Source organism: Trifolium pratense, linkage group LG2 (genome assembly GCF_020283565.1).
Source record: "Trifolium pratense cultivar HEN17-A07 linkage group LG2, ARS_RC_1.1, whole genome shotgun sequence".
In the NCBI taxonomy this organism is placed as follows: Eukaryota; Viridiplantae; Streptophyta; class Magnoliopsida; order Fabales; family Fabaceae; genus Trifolium; species Trifolium pratense.
In genome coordinates, this window is record NC_060060.1 from 23,298,101 (window position 1) to 23,316,072 (window position 17,972).

The 17,972-nt window shown below is 34.2% G+C and overlaps 2 protein-coding genes and 1 non-coding gene across 4 annotated transcripts; 2 read left to right on the top strand and 1 right to left on the bottom strand.

The window, feature by feature from the left end:
• Nucleotides 1-655: 655 nt before the first annotated feature.
• Nucleotides 656-4,643, bottom strand: LOC123909580 (peroxisomal adenine nucleotide carrier 1). The gene is made up of 5 exons (XM_045960448.1): nt 4,385-4,643; nt 2,507-2,738; nt 1,706-1,852; nt 1,424-1,581; nt 656-1,341 (listed from the first exon to the last, which is right to left on the bottom strand). The coding sequence occupies exons 1-5, from the start codon at nt 4,525-4,527 to the stop codon at nt 1,062-1,064; spliced, it is 960 nt and encodes a 319-aa protein (XP_045816404.1). The 5' UTR covers nt 4,528-4,643; the 3' UTR covers nt 656-1,061.
• A 2,015-nt stretch (nt 4,644-6,658) lies between these two features.
• Nucleotides 6,659-10,722, top strand: LOC123910217 (cullin-3B-like). Of its 2 annotated transcripts, none has more exons than XM_045961308.1 (2): nt 6,659-7,277; nt 8,409-10,722. In XM_045961308.1, exons 1-2 carry the CDS (start codon nt 7,009-7,011, stop codon nt 10,417-10,419), a joined length of 2,280 nt encoding a protein of 759 aa, XP_045817264.1. In that variant the 5' UTR covers nt 6,659-7,008; the 3' UTR covers nt 10,420-10,722. The 2 variants fall into 2 exon arrangements, with proteins under 2 accessions (XP_045817264.1, XP_045817265.1); XM_045961309.1 differs by having other exon boundaries at nt 7,080-7,277; nt 8,414-10,681.
• A 981-nt stretch (nt 10,723-11,703) lies between these two features.
• Nucleotides 11,704-11,787, top strand: TRNAL-CAA. The gene has a single exon. It is a non-coding gene; the product is annotated as a tRNA-Leu (tRNA).
• Nucleotides 11,788-17,972: the final 6,185 nt, after the last annotated feature.

Genomic DNA, 17,972 nt, shown 5'->3' on the forward strand with positions numbered 1-17,972 from the left:
AAAAAAATGTTTAGGCATTATTTTCAACATGCATCAACAAAAATTTATAATTTTTTAATGTATGATGAATTAAATATAAATTTTTTCAACGTGAAATATTCAAGATAAACATTAGAACTAAAAATTAAAATTTTGGTTTATTTTATTTGAATTTTTTATTATGTTTCATGCATGTCAACAAAAAATATTCAAAAATATATGTTAACTTAACTGTATAGATTATTAAAACTACTATTGTAGAATATCTTTGTAGGTCAAAAATACCTCTAAAAGCAGAGATATTAATCCAAAAAGGGGGAAGCTTGATCCAATTAAGTTGTTTGATAGAAGGAGGAGGCTACAATTTTCTCTTGTGAAAGAAACGTAGAGTGTGTTTGGATGAGAGATTTTAACGAGGGAAAGTAATGTTTTGAGGGAATTAAAATAATTTGAGTTATTTGAGTTAAAATTCATTGTTCGTATAACAATGTAAAGGATTTGTGAAATTCCAAGAATTTTGAAAAGGATTTGTTCCTCAGTCTACAATTCATTGTTTGGATAATAATTTAAAGGATTTGTGCAAAAGACCTCTTTAAACCTTCTCTATATCTAGTAGAGAAACTCGCATGAATAGAAGACACAGAACAAAATATTATAAAACATATCAACCAGAAAATTATATAAAATAACAAAAGAATTTATTAACTTGAAACTGAAGTTACTACATAAAAGAGGGTGCTTATTTTATTTATGAAGCACCAAAGCCACTCTTAAGTCTTAACTATATCCTTCTGATGTAGGACTTCCACAACATATCAAAAAACCAACTATATAACAATTCAATTGCATTTATTCTCAAGACTTTCAACCTGTCGAATGGTCTATCGTGCATTTGCGTAAATTCTTGGGCCGGTTGTTCTACATCAATAAGTACATAGGACCAAAGAGAAGCCAGAAAAAGAACCTTGTCTCAGCTCGGAAGATATGGATGTGTCCGTCAAAATGCACTTATTTCATTCCAACCAAATCCATTATCCGAAATGCACATAAGCGTCTTCTTCCAATAACAACTATATCAAAACTTACAAGTTCTTAACCCTACTACTCTTTGGGAGTAAGAGATACCTTTTAATTGCAAGTATAAGGACCCAAGTAGTAGCAGAGATCTTCTCCTTGATCATCAAGAGCAATGCCGAGCTCAAAACAGTTTTCAATATCTGAGCATGTAATCCTTTAAAATAGCCCAAAACTCCCTCCTTTTTCCATATTCCATAGAGAACGCTGGACACGGTTTTCGGTGATTTTATCAGTTTTTTAGAAGATTCTTCATCCGCGTCTGCAGCTTGAATGATTACTTTGCACCTATATGAAGAACAGAAGGTCTCAGTAGAGCCGTGGAAACTATGTTCACAGATCAAAACAAGTTGAAGAAACAACTATATACCTGATAGCAGGATACGTTAGACAGGTAGCAATACTCTTCGAAATTGCACCTAAAAGGAAGGCCATAAATGCAGACAGTGATGTTGGAGATACTCCTTTCTCGGATATGTTTTGGTTATTTGTCAGTACTCGGTTTTTCAGCTGATCAAACACTGTATACTGTAGCGCACGGTATTTCAAAGTTAAGCTACATCGGTCTTATAGATCAAGCATTTTAAAATACAACATAACTTAAAAAGAACAGAAACAACAGTTCCGGTGGGTACAAACTAGTTTGAGCTACCTGAATTGCAGGGTTTGTGGTGAGCATCAAGGAAATGCTAAGGCCATCAAATGCATCACTCCATGTGCCTTCCGTAAGGGTTTTCAGTAGCCCTTTAGATTTTCCAAAAGCACTTGTCTGCATCCTTGAAGAGGCTGTATCCAGGGGCTACATAGTCATCAATTAAGATACTCTTGCATTAAACTTACATAGTTTGATTAAAATAATTTGTCTCTCATATGTGACATAACAAACAACAAACAGAAAAACAAATGTTTGAAGATAGTAACAAATAATTGCAACAGCGATTTATTATATCTACTTACTTAACATTATGTGAGATTGGCCAAAGCACATAGTATTAGAACTTCACAGTTTTTTTTGTATAAAATGATTAAATTAAATGTGTCAAATTCTATGGATGAATCAGTTTCGATCCATATTCTAACGGTGAACATCATACTATAAAGCATAACCATCTATTTCGTTGGCGTGAGGTTATCTATTGACATAAACACATGTGAGACTGTTTAAGAGAACTTATGGAAACAACTTATATAAGTTTCTTAAAAAAAATGTCCATAAGTTGTTTTCAGTTTATTTCCATAAGCCCTCAAGGATGGCTTATGAAAACAGCTTATAGCTTATAAGAAAAACAGTTTCAATTTACTTTATCTTTTGTTATAAAAATAGTTTATACTTAGCACTTATAACATAAACAGCGCCTAATATCACAAATTTGAGCTATACAAAACAACGTCGAAGATATATTTTAAATGCACTGCAAAAAATAAAACTAAAAAATAGGTAATGCTACCTCACCTGAGTTGTAATGGCTGTGACAGCCCCAGCAGCAGCAGCAATTAACAAGTTTGCTCTTGTTCCAATGGATTTATATCCACTTTTTTCAAGATACAGTCTTTTAAAGTAACTATAACCATAGAAGTAGACAAACTGTGAAAAAAAGGATTGAAGATTTTTTGTTCCAAGGCCCTGGTAAAGCGAAAGAATCTGACGGTTAGATATCGCCTCCCATAACACATCAGAGAGATTCCTGCAAAGGTAAAAACACGTACAATGTAATTCAGTACATAAATCCAAGAGATTAATCTTGTAAATCTTAGGATCATGGAAAATAACAGTTTCTTCAAATTATGCTACAATGCTATAATGCCACTATTTGACAACACTTTGTACTAAACAGTGCATGGCGGAACAATAGTAATTTGTTCAAATTCCTCCATTGCTATTTGACAACACTGTAAGAGATACATTCTGGCTAGTTTTTTTGTGCAATTTCCATGGAGTGAGGATCAATCAACATGTATACTCAGCCAATCAAATTCTGATAACTACGGAACCATAGTAGTTATGCAATTAGGCAGACCCACACGAGAAACATACTTATCATTTGTAAAATTTGAACGCACCACACTTCATTCCCATGTTTAATTCATTCAAAGCAATGTAAAAATATAACAATTATCAAAGGAAAAATCAATAATTAAGAAACCTAAACCACTCAATTGTTCCTTATAAGACATAGTTTTCAACAATTTGGTCCCTCTACTTCCAGTAAAAGGTTTCTTTCGTTTAATTAAGAATTTCATCCTTCAATGTCCATGCCAATACACTATGAAGCATGACACTTCTAGGATTATCCGTGTCTGCTTGTCCAACACATGACGGTGTCCGACACCCATATGACACTTAGACAACACTAACAACTCAGACAAGTGTCCAAAGACAACTTTGTTATATCTTTGAGATTCCTCGCACATAGCTCAGACACGTAATAACGGACATCTAAAAAAGTAGAACAAAAATCATTTTAAAGGTAATACATCAGTATTTAAAAAGCCATTTTAATTGGCAATACATCCCAAACTGCAAACTCCTAGGATAGTTGACATGAAAGAAAAAAAACAGAGATACTTATGCCACAATCCAGATATTTTAAACTTGTAAGCTATGAACCACCGTCACTCACACGTCGAGATCGATAATATTTTGAAAAAATGACATAATTCAATATAATCTTGTGTCGGAGTTAACCAAGACATTGAACTCGGGTGGTTAATGAGCTCCCCCGGGATGAATCGTTCGGGAGAACCCGAGTTCGATTCCTGGTGGAAACAATTTTTTAACGGACTTTACTTACGTCGCGGATTACCAGGCCCCCTTCCCCTGGGAACCAGATGGTTAACACCAAAACTAAAAATGTAACGCATGTCCGACGACACTTTTGTCCCTGCTTCATAGCTTGTAAGGCATGCAAATTATGCAGGATAGAGAACTATAATACAATTACACAATTCAAAAGGAGCTGTCATTAGCTTTGGGGTACATAAAGAAAACATTTTTAAACAGGAAATGAGAATCTTTTCCCACCGCCACAAAGAACTACAACACAAACAATAAAAAAAAGTTCAATTCAAAGGAGACTTTTTTTCCTTTCAAAGGAGGAACAAAAAGAAACAATTTTTATACCATCAACAACCAAATGATCAAAAACCCACCAATCAAAAAAAACTAAATAAGCGATATTAATGAGGCAAAAACCAAAACCAATAAAAAAAAACATTCACAAATTGAAAATCAACGATGAATCAATAACAAAAAAGTGATTATTAGAATAAAGGGTATAAGGATCAAAAGTAAAAAGCCATGAAATGAAAATTAAAGGGAAATTAAACCTACTTGTACTTTCTGTTACCATGAGAACGTGCCTCAGCTTGATACTTAGTTTTGCAGGTATCAAGTGGGTAGAGAATTGTTGTGCTAAGCAATGATCCTATGGCTCCAGAAGTGGCTTCTGCCAAGGATTCCAGATCCACGTTCATCTTTCTCTTCTTCTTCTTTTCTTCTTCCTCTTTGAATCAATGACACGGGTGCCAAGGTGGTAGCTGGTAGTTGTATTAAATTAAATTATCAATCAATATATATACAAAGACTATATGTTTGTTTTTGTTAAAAAAAAAAGACTAAATAGTTTTTTTTTGGACGGAACTAATAATTATATATTTTTTTCGTCAAGTAGCATAATGACTTAAAAATTCATTTAAGGTAAATTAGTGGAGTGTTTCGCGTTCGAATTCGAACTCCTGCGTATATAATGCAACGTATTTACCAACTGAGCTAAGCTCATGGGGACGGAACTAGATAATTATATTATTATTTTATTATTATATTTTTGGTCATCATATTTTTTTTGTCAAGAAGGATATTTATGATTACCGTATAAAATAAATTGGTATTCAACTTTAAGGGTGTGTTTGGTTTGAGAGAAAAAAATAAAAAGAGAGAAAAACACGAATTTTAATCGATGTATTTGGACTAGCTTTAGTCCAAATACAAGCCGTGTTTTTCTCTATTCTCATTTTCTTTCTATCAAATCAAAAACACCCTAAGGGTTGGTATGTAAAAATACAGGAATTAGAGTTCAAGAGGTCATGGAGTTCGAGTCTCACTAGTGTTCTTGAAGGAAGTAAAGGTAATTATTTTTGTAGTATTTTAAGAATCCTAAGATCATTTTTATCTTGGACTATTGCACGTATTAAATTTAAATTTATCTTCTAAGTTTTACTTTGTTATCTTTTTAGTGACTCATTGTATTAATGCATGCACATGTGTTCGTTAAGTAAGTAACATGATATTATACGCTGCATTTTGACCCTCTAGGTTATATCTGTTTGGCAGATTCCCACGCATTAGGCACCCGTTCGCCACTTTGTTTTCAATTGTTCCCACCTCCTGGGCGAGAAAAACTACCTTCACGCTAGGAGCCTCTTTTCCTTCTGCCCAGCTCCCCAAGCGCACGGATCGTACTCGAGCTTCGGATCAATGTCCCCATAAGCAAGGAGAACGCCCGCATGTTTCAACGAGAACACCAAAAAAACCAAATTCAGCTCCGTGCAAAATAGTCAACGTACGATTGAGCAATTGACATGATATATTATTATTGATTGATACTAGTGTGAGAAAAATTATGATTTTGACTGAAATTGAACCAATTGCTCACAATAAAACTCTAGTTGCTTTTAAATGAATCTCAAATATAAACAAAACTAACAACGGAACGGAGTATCAATTTGGGTTCAATTCAATGGTTTGAAAATTGAAAGTAAAAGGAGAAGATGGATTTTAATTTGTAAATTTGCAAATTTTGACCAACGCATCAAAAACCATAGGAAGGGTCATAGGAAGGGTCGTATTCATAAATCATGGAACGGCACCACGTAAAGTTGTGTCTTGTTGGAAACAACTTAGATGCCACGATAGATCCCATTGTGAAAAAAACGTGGGTGGACTTGGGTCCAAGTTGGTCCCTCTAAAATAAATTTAACATTTGTTCATAAAGTAGAAATATTGAAATTGTTAGCTCAAACGCTATGATTGAAATTCGAGCTCCGGTCCTTCACTTTGTATGTGTGAATATTTTATCTCACCAAAAAATTGAGACAATCGGAAGCCCGACAAAAATTTGCGATGAGTTGCGGTTTAAGACAAAGGAGAATTAATGAGAGACTCTAAATGCTAAAACTTAAGCAACTATGAAATACGAGTTCTTCTTTTCGCGCTCCTTAGGACCCGATTGGTTCGAGGTAGATGGAGATGAGAGGAAAGGAGGGGAAGTGAAGTGAGGGGGCAATCTTGATAAAAAAATATTTCTTTTTATTAAATTTTTTTTATAAAAAAATGATGTTTTTTTATTCTTAAAAAATAAAATAAAAACAAAAACAAAAAATCTCAATTATTAGAGAGATTTGATTGGTTAAAAAAAACGTTTTGAATTGGTAAAGAGAATATTTTAAATTGTGAGGGAACATTTAAAAAAAAAATTATAAAGGGGCAAACTGAATGATGTGAAAAAAAAATAAAAAGATGCAAACTGAGAATTTCTTATATATATTCTTTTTCTAATATAAGTAGATTTTATAAAGGAAAACGATCTCAGCCGCGGATAATAAGATATTAGACAGTTGAGATCAGTCTGCAGGATATCTGATCTGATTCCAATAAAAAAGGTATATGCGAATTCATCTAACCCTAAAAATCTAGCGACAGTAGTCAACTCTTATTCTCTATCAATTCTACGTTTTCCTGTATCATTCTAATTACGTGTGATATATAATTGATCTACAAAAGATACTTTTTTGTTTTATTTTCGTCATACATACCAACAAAAAGATATAGTATATATTTAACTTTTTCATTGTATCAATAAGTTTCCATCTCTATATCTATGTGGTTAGTAAGTGTAATATTCTTCAAAGTAAGAAGAATAATTTGTTTTTGGTATTAACCGTCTGGTTCTCGGGAGAATGGACCCCGATAATCCAGAGTTCAGCTGCGAGGTAAATAAAGGAGGGCCAATAATTGTTCCCACCAGGAAAGAAATTCAGGTTCAGAATATGACGAGCAACAGTATGAACCAAACTATAAAAATATTTATGAGGAGCAGAAATCTAGAGGAGGAATCCATGAAATTAGAAAAGTTTTTGAAGGATTCATGGAAATTTTTGGAGCATGGACTCAATGCAATCTTCCACAAACAGAATGATGATTATATCAGCTTGGAACAACTTTACAGGTTCTCTTCTGTAATTATCTATTTGTTCTTCTTTTTAAAGAAATTTTGATTTTACTCCTTGATCTATTGTTTCATATAAGAATCATTTGAGATTTTTGCTTTTAATTTTACAATACTTCTATATTATTTCTTGAATTTAAGTGTTCTGCTGTCCTACCGAGTTTCAAATTGCAGATGGTCTTACAAAAGTTTTGAAGATTGATATATTTGTGTACCTAAGGGAATAAATGAGAATTATACTTGAGTAGGTTCATGGTGGTGAATTGAGTAGTAGTGAACTGGTGATCCAAAAACTTATATAGATTGTTAAAAAAGTTAGTTAATTAGTTAACTTGATGATTACTTGACTAACAAGCAGTGTTGTCAATTGCTGATAGAGCAAAATAGTGGATTGTTAAGATTCCGCCGTGCAATACCACCCCTATAGCGGCTATTTGACAACATTTTATATTAAAAATTGTGTGTCACGGAATTATAACGGTTTGTCCAAATTCCGCTACACTATAGCGGTATAGCGCTGCTATAATGGCGCTATTTAACAACATTGCTAACCAGTCATGACTCTATAAATAGTTGCAATCTATGATGCCTAGGTACGAATACGGTACCCGTACTGGTGCGGGTACCGGTACTGGATACGACATTTTTGAAAAATCTAAGGTACATGTACGTTAATATAGAATATCAAGAATATTTTGTGAGTGAATTTGTCCACCGCCTCTACTATTTTCATCAAAAGCGAGAGAAATAGTTAAAATATAATAAAAGAATTAAAATATTTTATGTTGTTTTTCCACCACCTGCACTTTTTCCCGTATCCACCACCCCGAATCAAACAAATGAAAATGGACTTGGATTTGTAAGACTCAACGAGTACCATACGCGTACCTGGTACAAATACTTCACTATTTTAAGAGTATTCGTGCTTCAGAGGTCGTAATAGCATTTCATTCACTTATGAGAATCATATTACAACAACGATCTCTTCTCTCTTTTAGCTATCAGAACATTCTTCAATAATTTCTTGTGTTACAAGAAACTCATACGCTGCGCTGTATTTTCAATAATTTGTGCTTTGATCTTTTTCTATGTAAATAATTCTCTTTTTTTTTCCATGCATGCTCTGATCAGTGAAGCCTATAACATGGTGATTCTAGGACAAGTCACAAGATTGTATATGGTATCAGTTACCATCATGACATCACATGTCAAAGAAATATCAAAATCCATTGAAGAAGCAGGAGAAGGGGACTTCTTTCTGGAAGAACTTAGTAGAAAATGGAATGATTACAAAATGGCTATACAAAACATTGAAAACATACTAATCTATATGGATAGAACTTATGTTAGAAAGAATGATAAAACCCCAATAAGAGATCTTGGATTGAACCTATGGAGAGATAATGTTGTTTATTCTGCACAAATTCAGTCTCAATTACAGAACACTCTTGTTGAATTACTACATGGAGAGCGCATCGGTAAAGTTATTAACAATAAAGCCTTGATAAGGAACATATTTATGATGCTAAAGTATTTAGGTGATTCAGATTATGAGACATCGCTTGAGATTCGTTTTCTTGAAGTTTCGGCTGAGTATTTTAGAGGCGAGTCTCAAAAGTTAATTGAATGTTGTGATTTTAGTGATTATATAAGAAAAGTTAAGAATCATTTGATTGAAGAAATGATTAGAGTGAGCCACTACTCGGATTTCATATGCGGAAAGAAGATTGTTGATGTAATGTGCAAGGAGATGATTGAAAACCGAATAGAAAGTTCTTGGTTAGTAACTTTTTTCCTTGATGACAGATATGAAGATTTAAGAAATGTGTATATGATGTTCACGCATTATGTTTCTGACGGACTCCGTAAATTACAGAAAGTGGTTAGGAACACATGTCAACTGTTTTTAACAGATCCAGAAAGGTTAAAGGATCCTATGGTTTTTGTTCAAGATCTTTTGGATAAGAAAGATAAATATGACAGTATATTAGACTCGTCATTCAACAACGATGAAAAATGTCATGCAGTTTTGAACTCCTTCTTTGAGTACATCATTAACATGAATCTCCATTCGCCAGAGTTTCTTTCATTGTTCTTAGATGTAAAGTTAAGGAAAGGTTTTGAAGGAGTAAATGCGGAGATTATTCTTGACAAGGTGGTGGCGCTTATCAGATTGTTGCATGAAAAAGATATGTTCCTTAAGTACTATAAAAAGCACCTTGCAAAGAGGCTTTTGTTAGGGAAAACAGTTTCTAAAGATGCCGAGAGAAGCCTCGTTGTTAAACTCAAAAGAGTTTGTGGTAACCAATTTGTTGTGTTAGAGAAAATGATTGTTGATATGGAAACCTCAGAAGAAATGTTACAAGGGTTTTATAAAAGCCACACTGAGCTAAGCGATGATCGTAAACTAAGTGTTCAGGTTTTGACCACATCTTTGTGGCCAATATCAAGCACTACACATTCATCATGCAACCTTCCGATCGAAGTCTCAGCACTATATGAGAAGTATAAGTCATATTATCTAGGAATCCACACTCAAAAGAAGCTATCATGGCAAGTAAACATGGGAAATGCAGAGATAATAGCAACATTTGGGAGTGGTCATAAGCACGAGTTACATGTCTCGACCTATCAAATGTGTGTACTAATGTTGTTTAATGATGTTGATCAACTAAGCTACAAGGATATTGCAAAAGCAACCCAAATTAATACTTTGGATTTAATCAAGTGCTTGTATTCCATGGTTCTTGTGAAAGGAAAAAATATAATCAAGAAAGAGCCGATGAATGGACATATTGGTGAGGACGATGTATTCTTTATCAATGACATGTTCAAAAGCAAGTTCTATAAAATTAAGTTAGATTCAGTGGCTGCAGAAAGGGAATCTAAACACGAGAAATTACAAACTCAAAAGAATGTAGAAGATGACAGAAGGCCTCAAATTGACGCAGCAATAATGAGGATTATGAAGTCAAGGAAACAGCTTGATCATAACAATATTATAGCAGAGGTGACAAAGGAAGTAAAGTCATTATTCCTTCCTAATCCAACAGAGATAAAGAAAAGGATTGAATCTCTTATTGAAAGAGATTACTTGGAGAGGGACAATATTGACAATAATTTGTATCGGTATCTTGCATGAAGAAATTTAATGAGGCGACTCTTCGCTAGTAAAGTGAAAGGTTCAAAGAAGTCAAGTTCAAAATTAATGTAACACTCATCTATTCTTTAACATCTTTGTTTGGAATTTCTTTTTCTCTACACCGAAACAGATTGGTTTGTTCTTGCTTAATTCGTTTTAAGTGAAACAGATTATTTTTTGTGGATATGATTTTAAGTTTTGTTGGTTTGGAGATGTGTAATATTTCTAACACATTTTTATTATCTTCGACAATTGATTTGTTTTCTAATATTTGAGGATTCATATGTTAGTAATAATTTAAAATTTATTCTTGTAACCGTAAAATCAGTATGCTGGCGTATAATCCACCAATATGGGTGGTAAAGGGTCACGATGTTTGCTAAAGTTATATCTCGATTTGAACTGGTTTTCTAGTGACTGGAGAATCTATGCCGTATGATGATTGGAGCCTTATGGGTTTAAATGGCAGGATTTGTCTTAAAGGCGTGTATGTGACTGCGGACTAAGTTCAGTTTCTTCAGCTCTATCCTCCCTCGAGGGGCGACTGATATAATTTCATATGAAAAGATTAAATTTCAAAAGAATCCAGCCACAATATCGAAAGCTAAACACACCCAAGAAAACTCATGAAGATAAATAATTTCATATGAAAAGAACTAAACCCCAAAAATGACCTAGTGTTATGTATCCTACAATCTAAGCCCTAATGAAAGAATGAAAAACTCTGGTTTTGTATATCGATGAAATGATGGTGACACCTTCTAGCCCGCCAGCTGACCCTGGTGTTATCTCAACAACATCAAGGTTCAAGACAAATCGGTGTTCAATGCTACCTTAAAATTTTCTTGTGTCCTATAGTGTTCTTTTGCAAATCAAACGGACCCTACTTTCTATTCTCAACTACTCTAGCAATCTTAAAATTCATCTAACAGGTTTATTGTCTTGTTATTAACATCCTTTTTGTTGAATAAAATAATCCAATATCGATTGTTAATGCAACATTGCTTGTTAAGTCAATCATAAAAACATAACTACAATTCTACAAATATGAACACAGCCACACATCATAATTACTATGAATTGAAAAGCACAATCATAATAATGATTATACACACTGCACAAATAATAGAGAAAGCTTTAACGAAGAAGAACAAGGTCACACTACCTTCGGTTGAAAATCTGTCAACGAATCAAAGGCTGAAGCAAATAAGTAATTTTGCCTGATTCAATAGTGATAATATTATACTATACAAGTAACTAAAAAGAGAATTGTACAACAACAAAGTCAGGATGGCCGAGTGGTCTAAGGCGCCAGACTCAAGTTCTGGTCTTCGAGAGAGGGCGTGGGTTCAAATCCCACTTCTGACAATATTGATTTTTTTCTAAAAAATTTACATAGATTATAATTTTTTTATATTCAGATAATTACTCACGATTTGTGCAGTTCATTTTTCACATTCGTAGCATGGACAAATCTAGAAAAAAAATTAGAAAAGAGATGATTTGGGTAGTAAAAAATAGGAAATTGAAAAGTTACGTTTGTTGTGTCGAGTAGATAAGTATAAGTTAGTAGATCTTGTTAGTTTTGTGGGGGAAATAAATATTAATAGTGTACCGGGCCATGGACCAGGGTGTGATTTGTTAAGGCCCAATACGAAAAAGCCCAATGGGAGCATCTAAAGGAGAAGCGTGAAAACAACCATGAAAAACACATGATAAACATGATCCACCATGACTTGGAGAAGAAGGAAGAAACTTGGAGAAGAAGGAAGAAGCTTGGAGAAGAAGGAAAAGAAACCGCCCACTACCCATGAATTCCTCTCCAAGCAAGGCGGTTATCAAGCAACAAGAGGGAGATGTTTTGCCTATAAATAGAATCTTCTTCAAGAGAATAAGGGGGACTCTCTCATTCTGAAAAACCACCATACTTTCATTCTTGTAAAGAGACAACTCTTTAATTCTTGTAAAGTCAATCAATTTTTTCTCTGATCATACTTGTATCAATTATCAATCCTGAATAATACAAACCCCCTATGTTCTTCACCAGAACAGGATCTTCATCTGACTTATAAAACTCCCAGGGTTGTTGGGATTAAACCAAGTGTAATCACACCATTTAATCAATAATACAAACCCCTTTGTTTTTACCAGAACATTTTGGCGCCCACCGTGGGGCCGCGGTAAAATCATTTGATCCCGGCCTACCACATCAAACTAGACAGAAATTAAACATCTCCATATGGCTGGAGAACACGGAAATAACGATAATTCTAGTGTCAGTACTTTGCAAGTGGCCGTCGTGGAAATACGGCGTTTGCAGACTCAGATCGCGGCCATTGAGGCTAAAAGAACACGCGGAAAAGAAAAGAAAATATGCTGCGGAAAAGAGTAAATCAGTGTTAGCGATGCAGAGAGAAAGGAAAGCGACTCGGCGACAGCGACACCTGAGTCAGCCAGGGTGTTAATCGGGCAGGTGGAAGGCTTCGCCGGCTGAATCGGAGACGCCGTCCTTGAGGACGGATGAATCAGGTGCTAGCTTTCTTTTAGGCTTAATTAATAAAATGGTCCCTTAAAGACATTTTTGGTTTCATATTGGTCCCTTAAAGAAAAAAAGGTCTAAATAGGTCCCTTAAAGAAAAAAAGGTCCGAATAGGTCCCTTAAAGACATATCCGTTAATCAGTTTGGTCCAATTTAGACCTCTTTTTAGGGACCAAACTGATTAACGGATATGTCTTTAAGGGACCTATTCGGACTTTTTTTCTTTAAGGGACCTATTTGGACCTTTTTTTCTTTAAGGGACCAATCTGAAACCAAAAATGTCTTTAAGGGACCATTTTATTAATTAAGCCTTTCTTTTATTAATTTCTATATTGCTAAATCAGGCTCAGTCGTGCTACTGAGTTGATAGTATTTTACTACTTGCAAGTTTTGCTTAGTTTTGCTAAATCAGACTTAGTCATCAATAAAATTTTGTTAATTGGAAAATAGTCTTTCGTTAAAATGGATAAATAAAGGTTGTTAGCACATAAAACAATCAAGGGCATTTTATTTATGTTTAAGAGGCATGCCTGTTTTTCATCAATCTGTTTATATTTATAAACTGTTTTTGTGCTTCTCAATAAATTGAGTTTTCAGTATCGTTGGTTGATAGCAATAATCATTTTTCCTGGTGCTAGCATATTTTGAGCAAGGCATGTAAGAGTGTATAGAAAGAATATTTTTGTATAAATCATAGCTGACTTTTGAGTGATAGCAAAAGACACTTCATATAATACTTGATCTGTATAGCAGAACTGTTTCAGTAGCTTATACATCAGGAGCAATAAAATTATGTAAAAGATTGTAACCTCTCTTTTTCGCTTTACTAATAATTGGCGGTGTGAGATAATATTTATATTTATGGTAACAATTGAAAGATAATCTTAGGTGATAGAGCACTTAAGTAGTGTCCAGTTTAAAAACTCAAGACTAAAGATATAGTGCTTACCTATTTCAATGAATGAATAGCACATTTAGTTAATTCATATGTACATCCCCAATTTTATTTGAAATTAGATATATTTGAATCTACATATTTATTTGTTTACATATTCATTGACATTTGACGAAATATGTATGCTTACGAGGAAATCACTCATGTAACCATTTCAAACGTCGACATCATCGCCGTCAAAGTCATGAAACCGAGCACACAAACATTATCGGATCATTTGTTAAGCTTGAATAACCATAGTCCAGTACAAAGTACTATGTTAAGGGTGGAGTGCCCCGTTACCAATGATCATCTTGAGGTGGATGCTGTTAAGAAGGAAAAAGCTGTCAACGAGCAACCGTAAGACATTTCAAATCAGATCAAGACCGATGCCTAAGGCGTGTCATGCTGCTACTCGAGTCAAGAAACAAGTTGGTCGACTTCTTCATTGTTCCATGGCGGAATAGACAACTCAGGTCTCAGAGACTATGCTTGGAATCAGGTTAAACTTTCCACTTTTATTTGGTCCACTTTTCTCGATTATGAGTAAACATTAATGAGACTGTAACTATTGGTGACTGTCATTATAACATCAATATCGCCCTGACTATGTGTTATGTTCAAAAAGTGAGAACAATATTCATTATAACTCTTTTAGTTTCTGAGCATAAATAATGGTCTAAGAACCCTTTGCCTAAATCCATGATCCACTATAAATTAAATTCTTCCACCATGATAAGGTTGATTTCCTTGTTGTCATGTTTTAATTTAACCAATATATTTAATGATGACAAGTACCTTTCACCTTCATTTCTATATGATTCTTCTCGGGTGACCACATTTTTATTCCGTCATTCTAAAGATAAAGTGACATATAATTTAGCAGTTATATTATTTGATACTGAACTATCTCTAACTCCATTTTTCATAATGTTGTTTGTGTCTTTCTTACATATGTTCAAAGTACTTTGACAGCAACACTTTTTCAAGAGGTGATCATAAAACACAAGCAATTGGTCATTAATGCCACTCGGCGAGATAGAAGTCGCCAACTAATATTTCAGGTTGAAGCATATTCCGCGATAACTACCGCAATGAAACTCGGTCTCGCCACACCAAAACATAATTGCTTTTCTTTCTAGGCGAGGAGCGCCGCAACAAACCGCCCATGGCGGTATCATTTTCGTTTGTTTTATTTTTCATATATTATTATCGTTGAACCTTTAATGTATCAAAGCTTATTTGCAGCAATCATGATTAAATTGCGGGCTCTGAACCATAATGAAGCCAGCCGTCTCTAAACCAATAAAGGCTAACCGGTGATGGAATAAAGGTCAACCTGATTAAGTTACGGGCTCTGAATAAGAAAACAAGGTTGAAAGGCCCTGGCGTTACCTGTAAACCTTACGAGTAGGGTACGTCAAAAACAGAAAATAAAACAAGGTTGAAAGGCCCTGGCGTTACCTGTAAACCTTACGAGTAGGGTACGTCAAAAACAGAAAATAAAACAAGGTTGAAAGGCCCTGGCGTTACCTGTAAACCTTACGAGTAGGGTACGTCAAAAACAGAAAATAAAACAAGGTTGAAAGGCCCTGGCATTACCTGTAAACCTTACGAGTAGGGTACGTCAAAAAACAGAAAATAAAACAAGGTTGAAAGGCCCTGGCGTTACCTGTAAACCTTATGAGTAGGGTACGTCAGAAACAGAAAATAAAACAAGGTTGAAAGGCCCTGGCGTTACCTGTAAACCTTACGAGTAGGGTACGTCAGAAACAGAAAATAAAACAATGGTTAAATGCTTTCTCGATGATAGTACAATCTATATGTCAAAGCAAGTTCAATATTTTTAGTTTCCATTTCCGATTCATTTCAATTTTAAATTTCAACATGTATTAATCTGTGTTGTTTTTGAACAGGGTGCTTGAGAATTAGATCTGATGTGGAAGAGAAAGTGTATAATTAACATTATTTTTCTTGAAAGAAGGTATCTATTTTTTCTCAATTATTTAGAAAGTTTCAATCTTCCACCGAAAGACCCCGTTTGACAACAATATTTTGAATTAGACCAGTATTTTACAAAGTGTGCTATCTTTCTCAAAAGCTTTTGTATTGGATAAATTCTGACCGATGATGTTAAATGTTGCCTCGATGACCCCTTAAGTCTTATTAGACTAGATAGCCCTATATTTGACATGTTGGGATGATATATTGACCCAAAATATATTTGTTGCTATATATTGACTCTATAAATTAATTTAAGATGGTAATATGTTGCCTCAATGAAGCATGAGTTCAATTTCTATTGGCTCTTCAAATTCACTTATGTTAAAATGTTGCATTGATGATCCTTAAGTGTAAATTCTATTGGCTATATAAATTCGGTTATATGTTGCCTCGATGACCTTTATTAAAAGTTGTCTTGCTGACCATTATTAAATGTTGGCTCGATGACCCTTAAGTCAAATTCATATTGGCTATATAAATTTGGTTACATATTTGCCCTAAGTATTATATGATGATTGAGTTTTAAAAATGGCACTTAAATCATCACTTGCAGGAAATTCCTCTAAAACCCTACCTCTTCACCAAACCCAGTTTCAACCCTGCACTTGCGACTGCATCACCTTCATTATGTGAACCGACTATTTGATTCCCTCTCGTAAGAAGTTCGACAAGATCAAGATGCACTGTGATGGCTGGCTGACCTAGTCTAAGTGTAATATGTAGGTATTTTTCTCCATCTTAGCAATATTGAACAATGTTCTGGAAATTTCAAAATTGTGTTCTTTAACTTCTTTTTGATCCTATGCTAGTTGATTGTGATTGTGAAGAGACAAAGCCTTGAAGCTTTCTTAACTTAACTACTTAAAAAAGGCCATTGAACACACCTCTAATTTCTCAATTGTTTGCGTATATTCAATTTCAAATTTCGATTGATAAATTCGGTCAAACATAGCTACATAATCTTTTTTGAAGAAGAGTAAATAACAAATCTAATGGAAGGGTTAATTTTTATTTACTCTTCAAGCTTCTGTGTGTGAAGTTTCAGCTGTAGAATTAACAAGTTAGAAAAAGAACTTACAAGGAGTACTCTTTGAATCAAAACACTTGTAAATTTTATGTCCAATTATCGATACCAGTGAAAAGCTTGTAATTAACCAATTATGTAGGTATTTTTCTCCAATTATATTTGTCCCTTAATCAAAACCCATAATTGGTTATAAGCTTATAACCTTCCATCTTCCATCTTCCACTGCCAATACCACCACCAACGCCACCACCAACGCTGCCGATTCAACCTCCAAAAATCCTCATATTTCCACTTCTCCCAATTTATTCCTCTTTTTTCATTTCTTGATTTATTGAATCATTTTTTGTTTTAAATATGGAACGTTAGATGTTATAGAACAAACCAAATCCTCATCAAAAACACAATCCTCCAAAAGAATTCTCTGAATATCACCACTATCTAAATTCTCATTAACACCTTCCTACTCAACTATGTAATATTCAATCATATACCTAACAACTTTTTCAATTCGAACGACGCTTTTCATAAACTTTTTCAAAATGTAACGTCCAATCAATGTAATCGACCGTGAAATCTTCTTCAATTCATCGGTTACAATTTTGTTTTGTTTTCTTCTTTGTTTTCGCATCGACCTCTTCGTTTCAAAACCGATGGTGGATCCGTCGTTTTGGACATACATTTGCGGACGCTTCATAGTTAGAGGTTGTTGAGATTTTAGATTTCGTGAAAGGTTCAGAGAAAAATAAGAGAGATTATGGGTTTTGGAGGTTGTAGCAATGCTAGGGTTGATAAATACCCTAACAACCTCCAAAACCCTAACAATTTTTCACTCACAATCTCTCATATTTGTTTTACAGAACTTTTCACAAAACCTAAAATCTCAACAAACCCTAACTTTGAAGCTTCCATAAAAATCCAAAACTACGGAGCAACCATCAGTTTCAAAACAAAGAGGTTGACCGCGAAAACAGAGAAAAAAACAAAATGAAACTGTAACCGATGAATCAAAAGATTTCAAAGCCGATTGCATTGATTGGACATTACATTTT

Bases quoted from the DNA above. Each gene is read 5' to 3' on its own strand.
- LOC123909580 (XM_045960448.1), bottom strand. From the start codon at position 4,527: ATGAACGTGGATCTGGAATCCTTGGCAGAAGCCACTTCTGGAGCCATA. The intron at 2,739-4,384 runs GTAGGTTTAATT...TTACCTTTGCAG, and splicing joins CATGGTAACAGAAAGTACAA to GAATCTCTCTGATGTGTTAT. The intron at 1,582-1,705 runs GTAGCTCAAACT...CGTGCGCTACAG, and splicing joins CCACAAACCCTGCAATTCAG to TATACAGTGTTTGATCAGCT.
- LOC123910217 (XM_045961308.1), top strand. From the start codon at position 7,009: ATGGACCCCGATAATCCAGAGTTCAGCTGCGAGGTAAATAAAGGAGGG. The intron at 7,278-8,408 runs GTTCTCTTCTGT...TGCTCTGATCAG, and splicing joins AGCTTGGAACAACTTTACAG to TGAAGCCTATAACATGGTGA.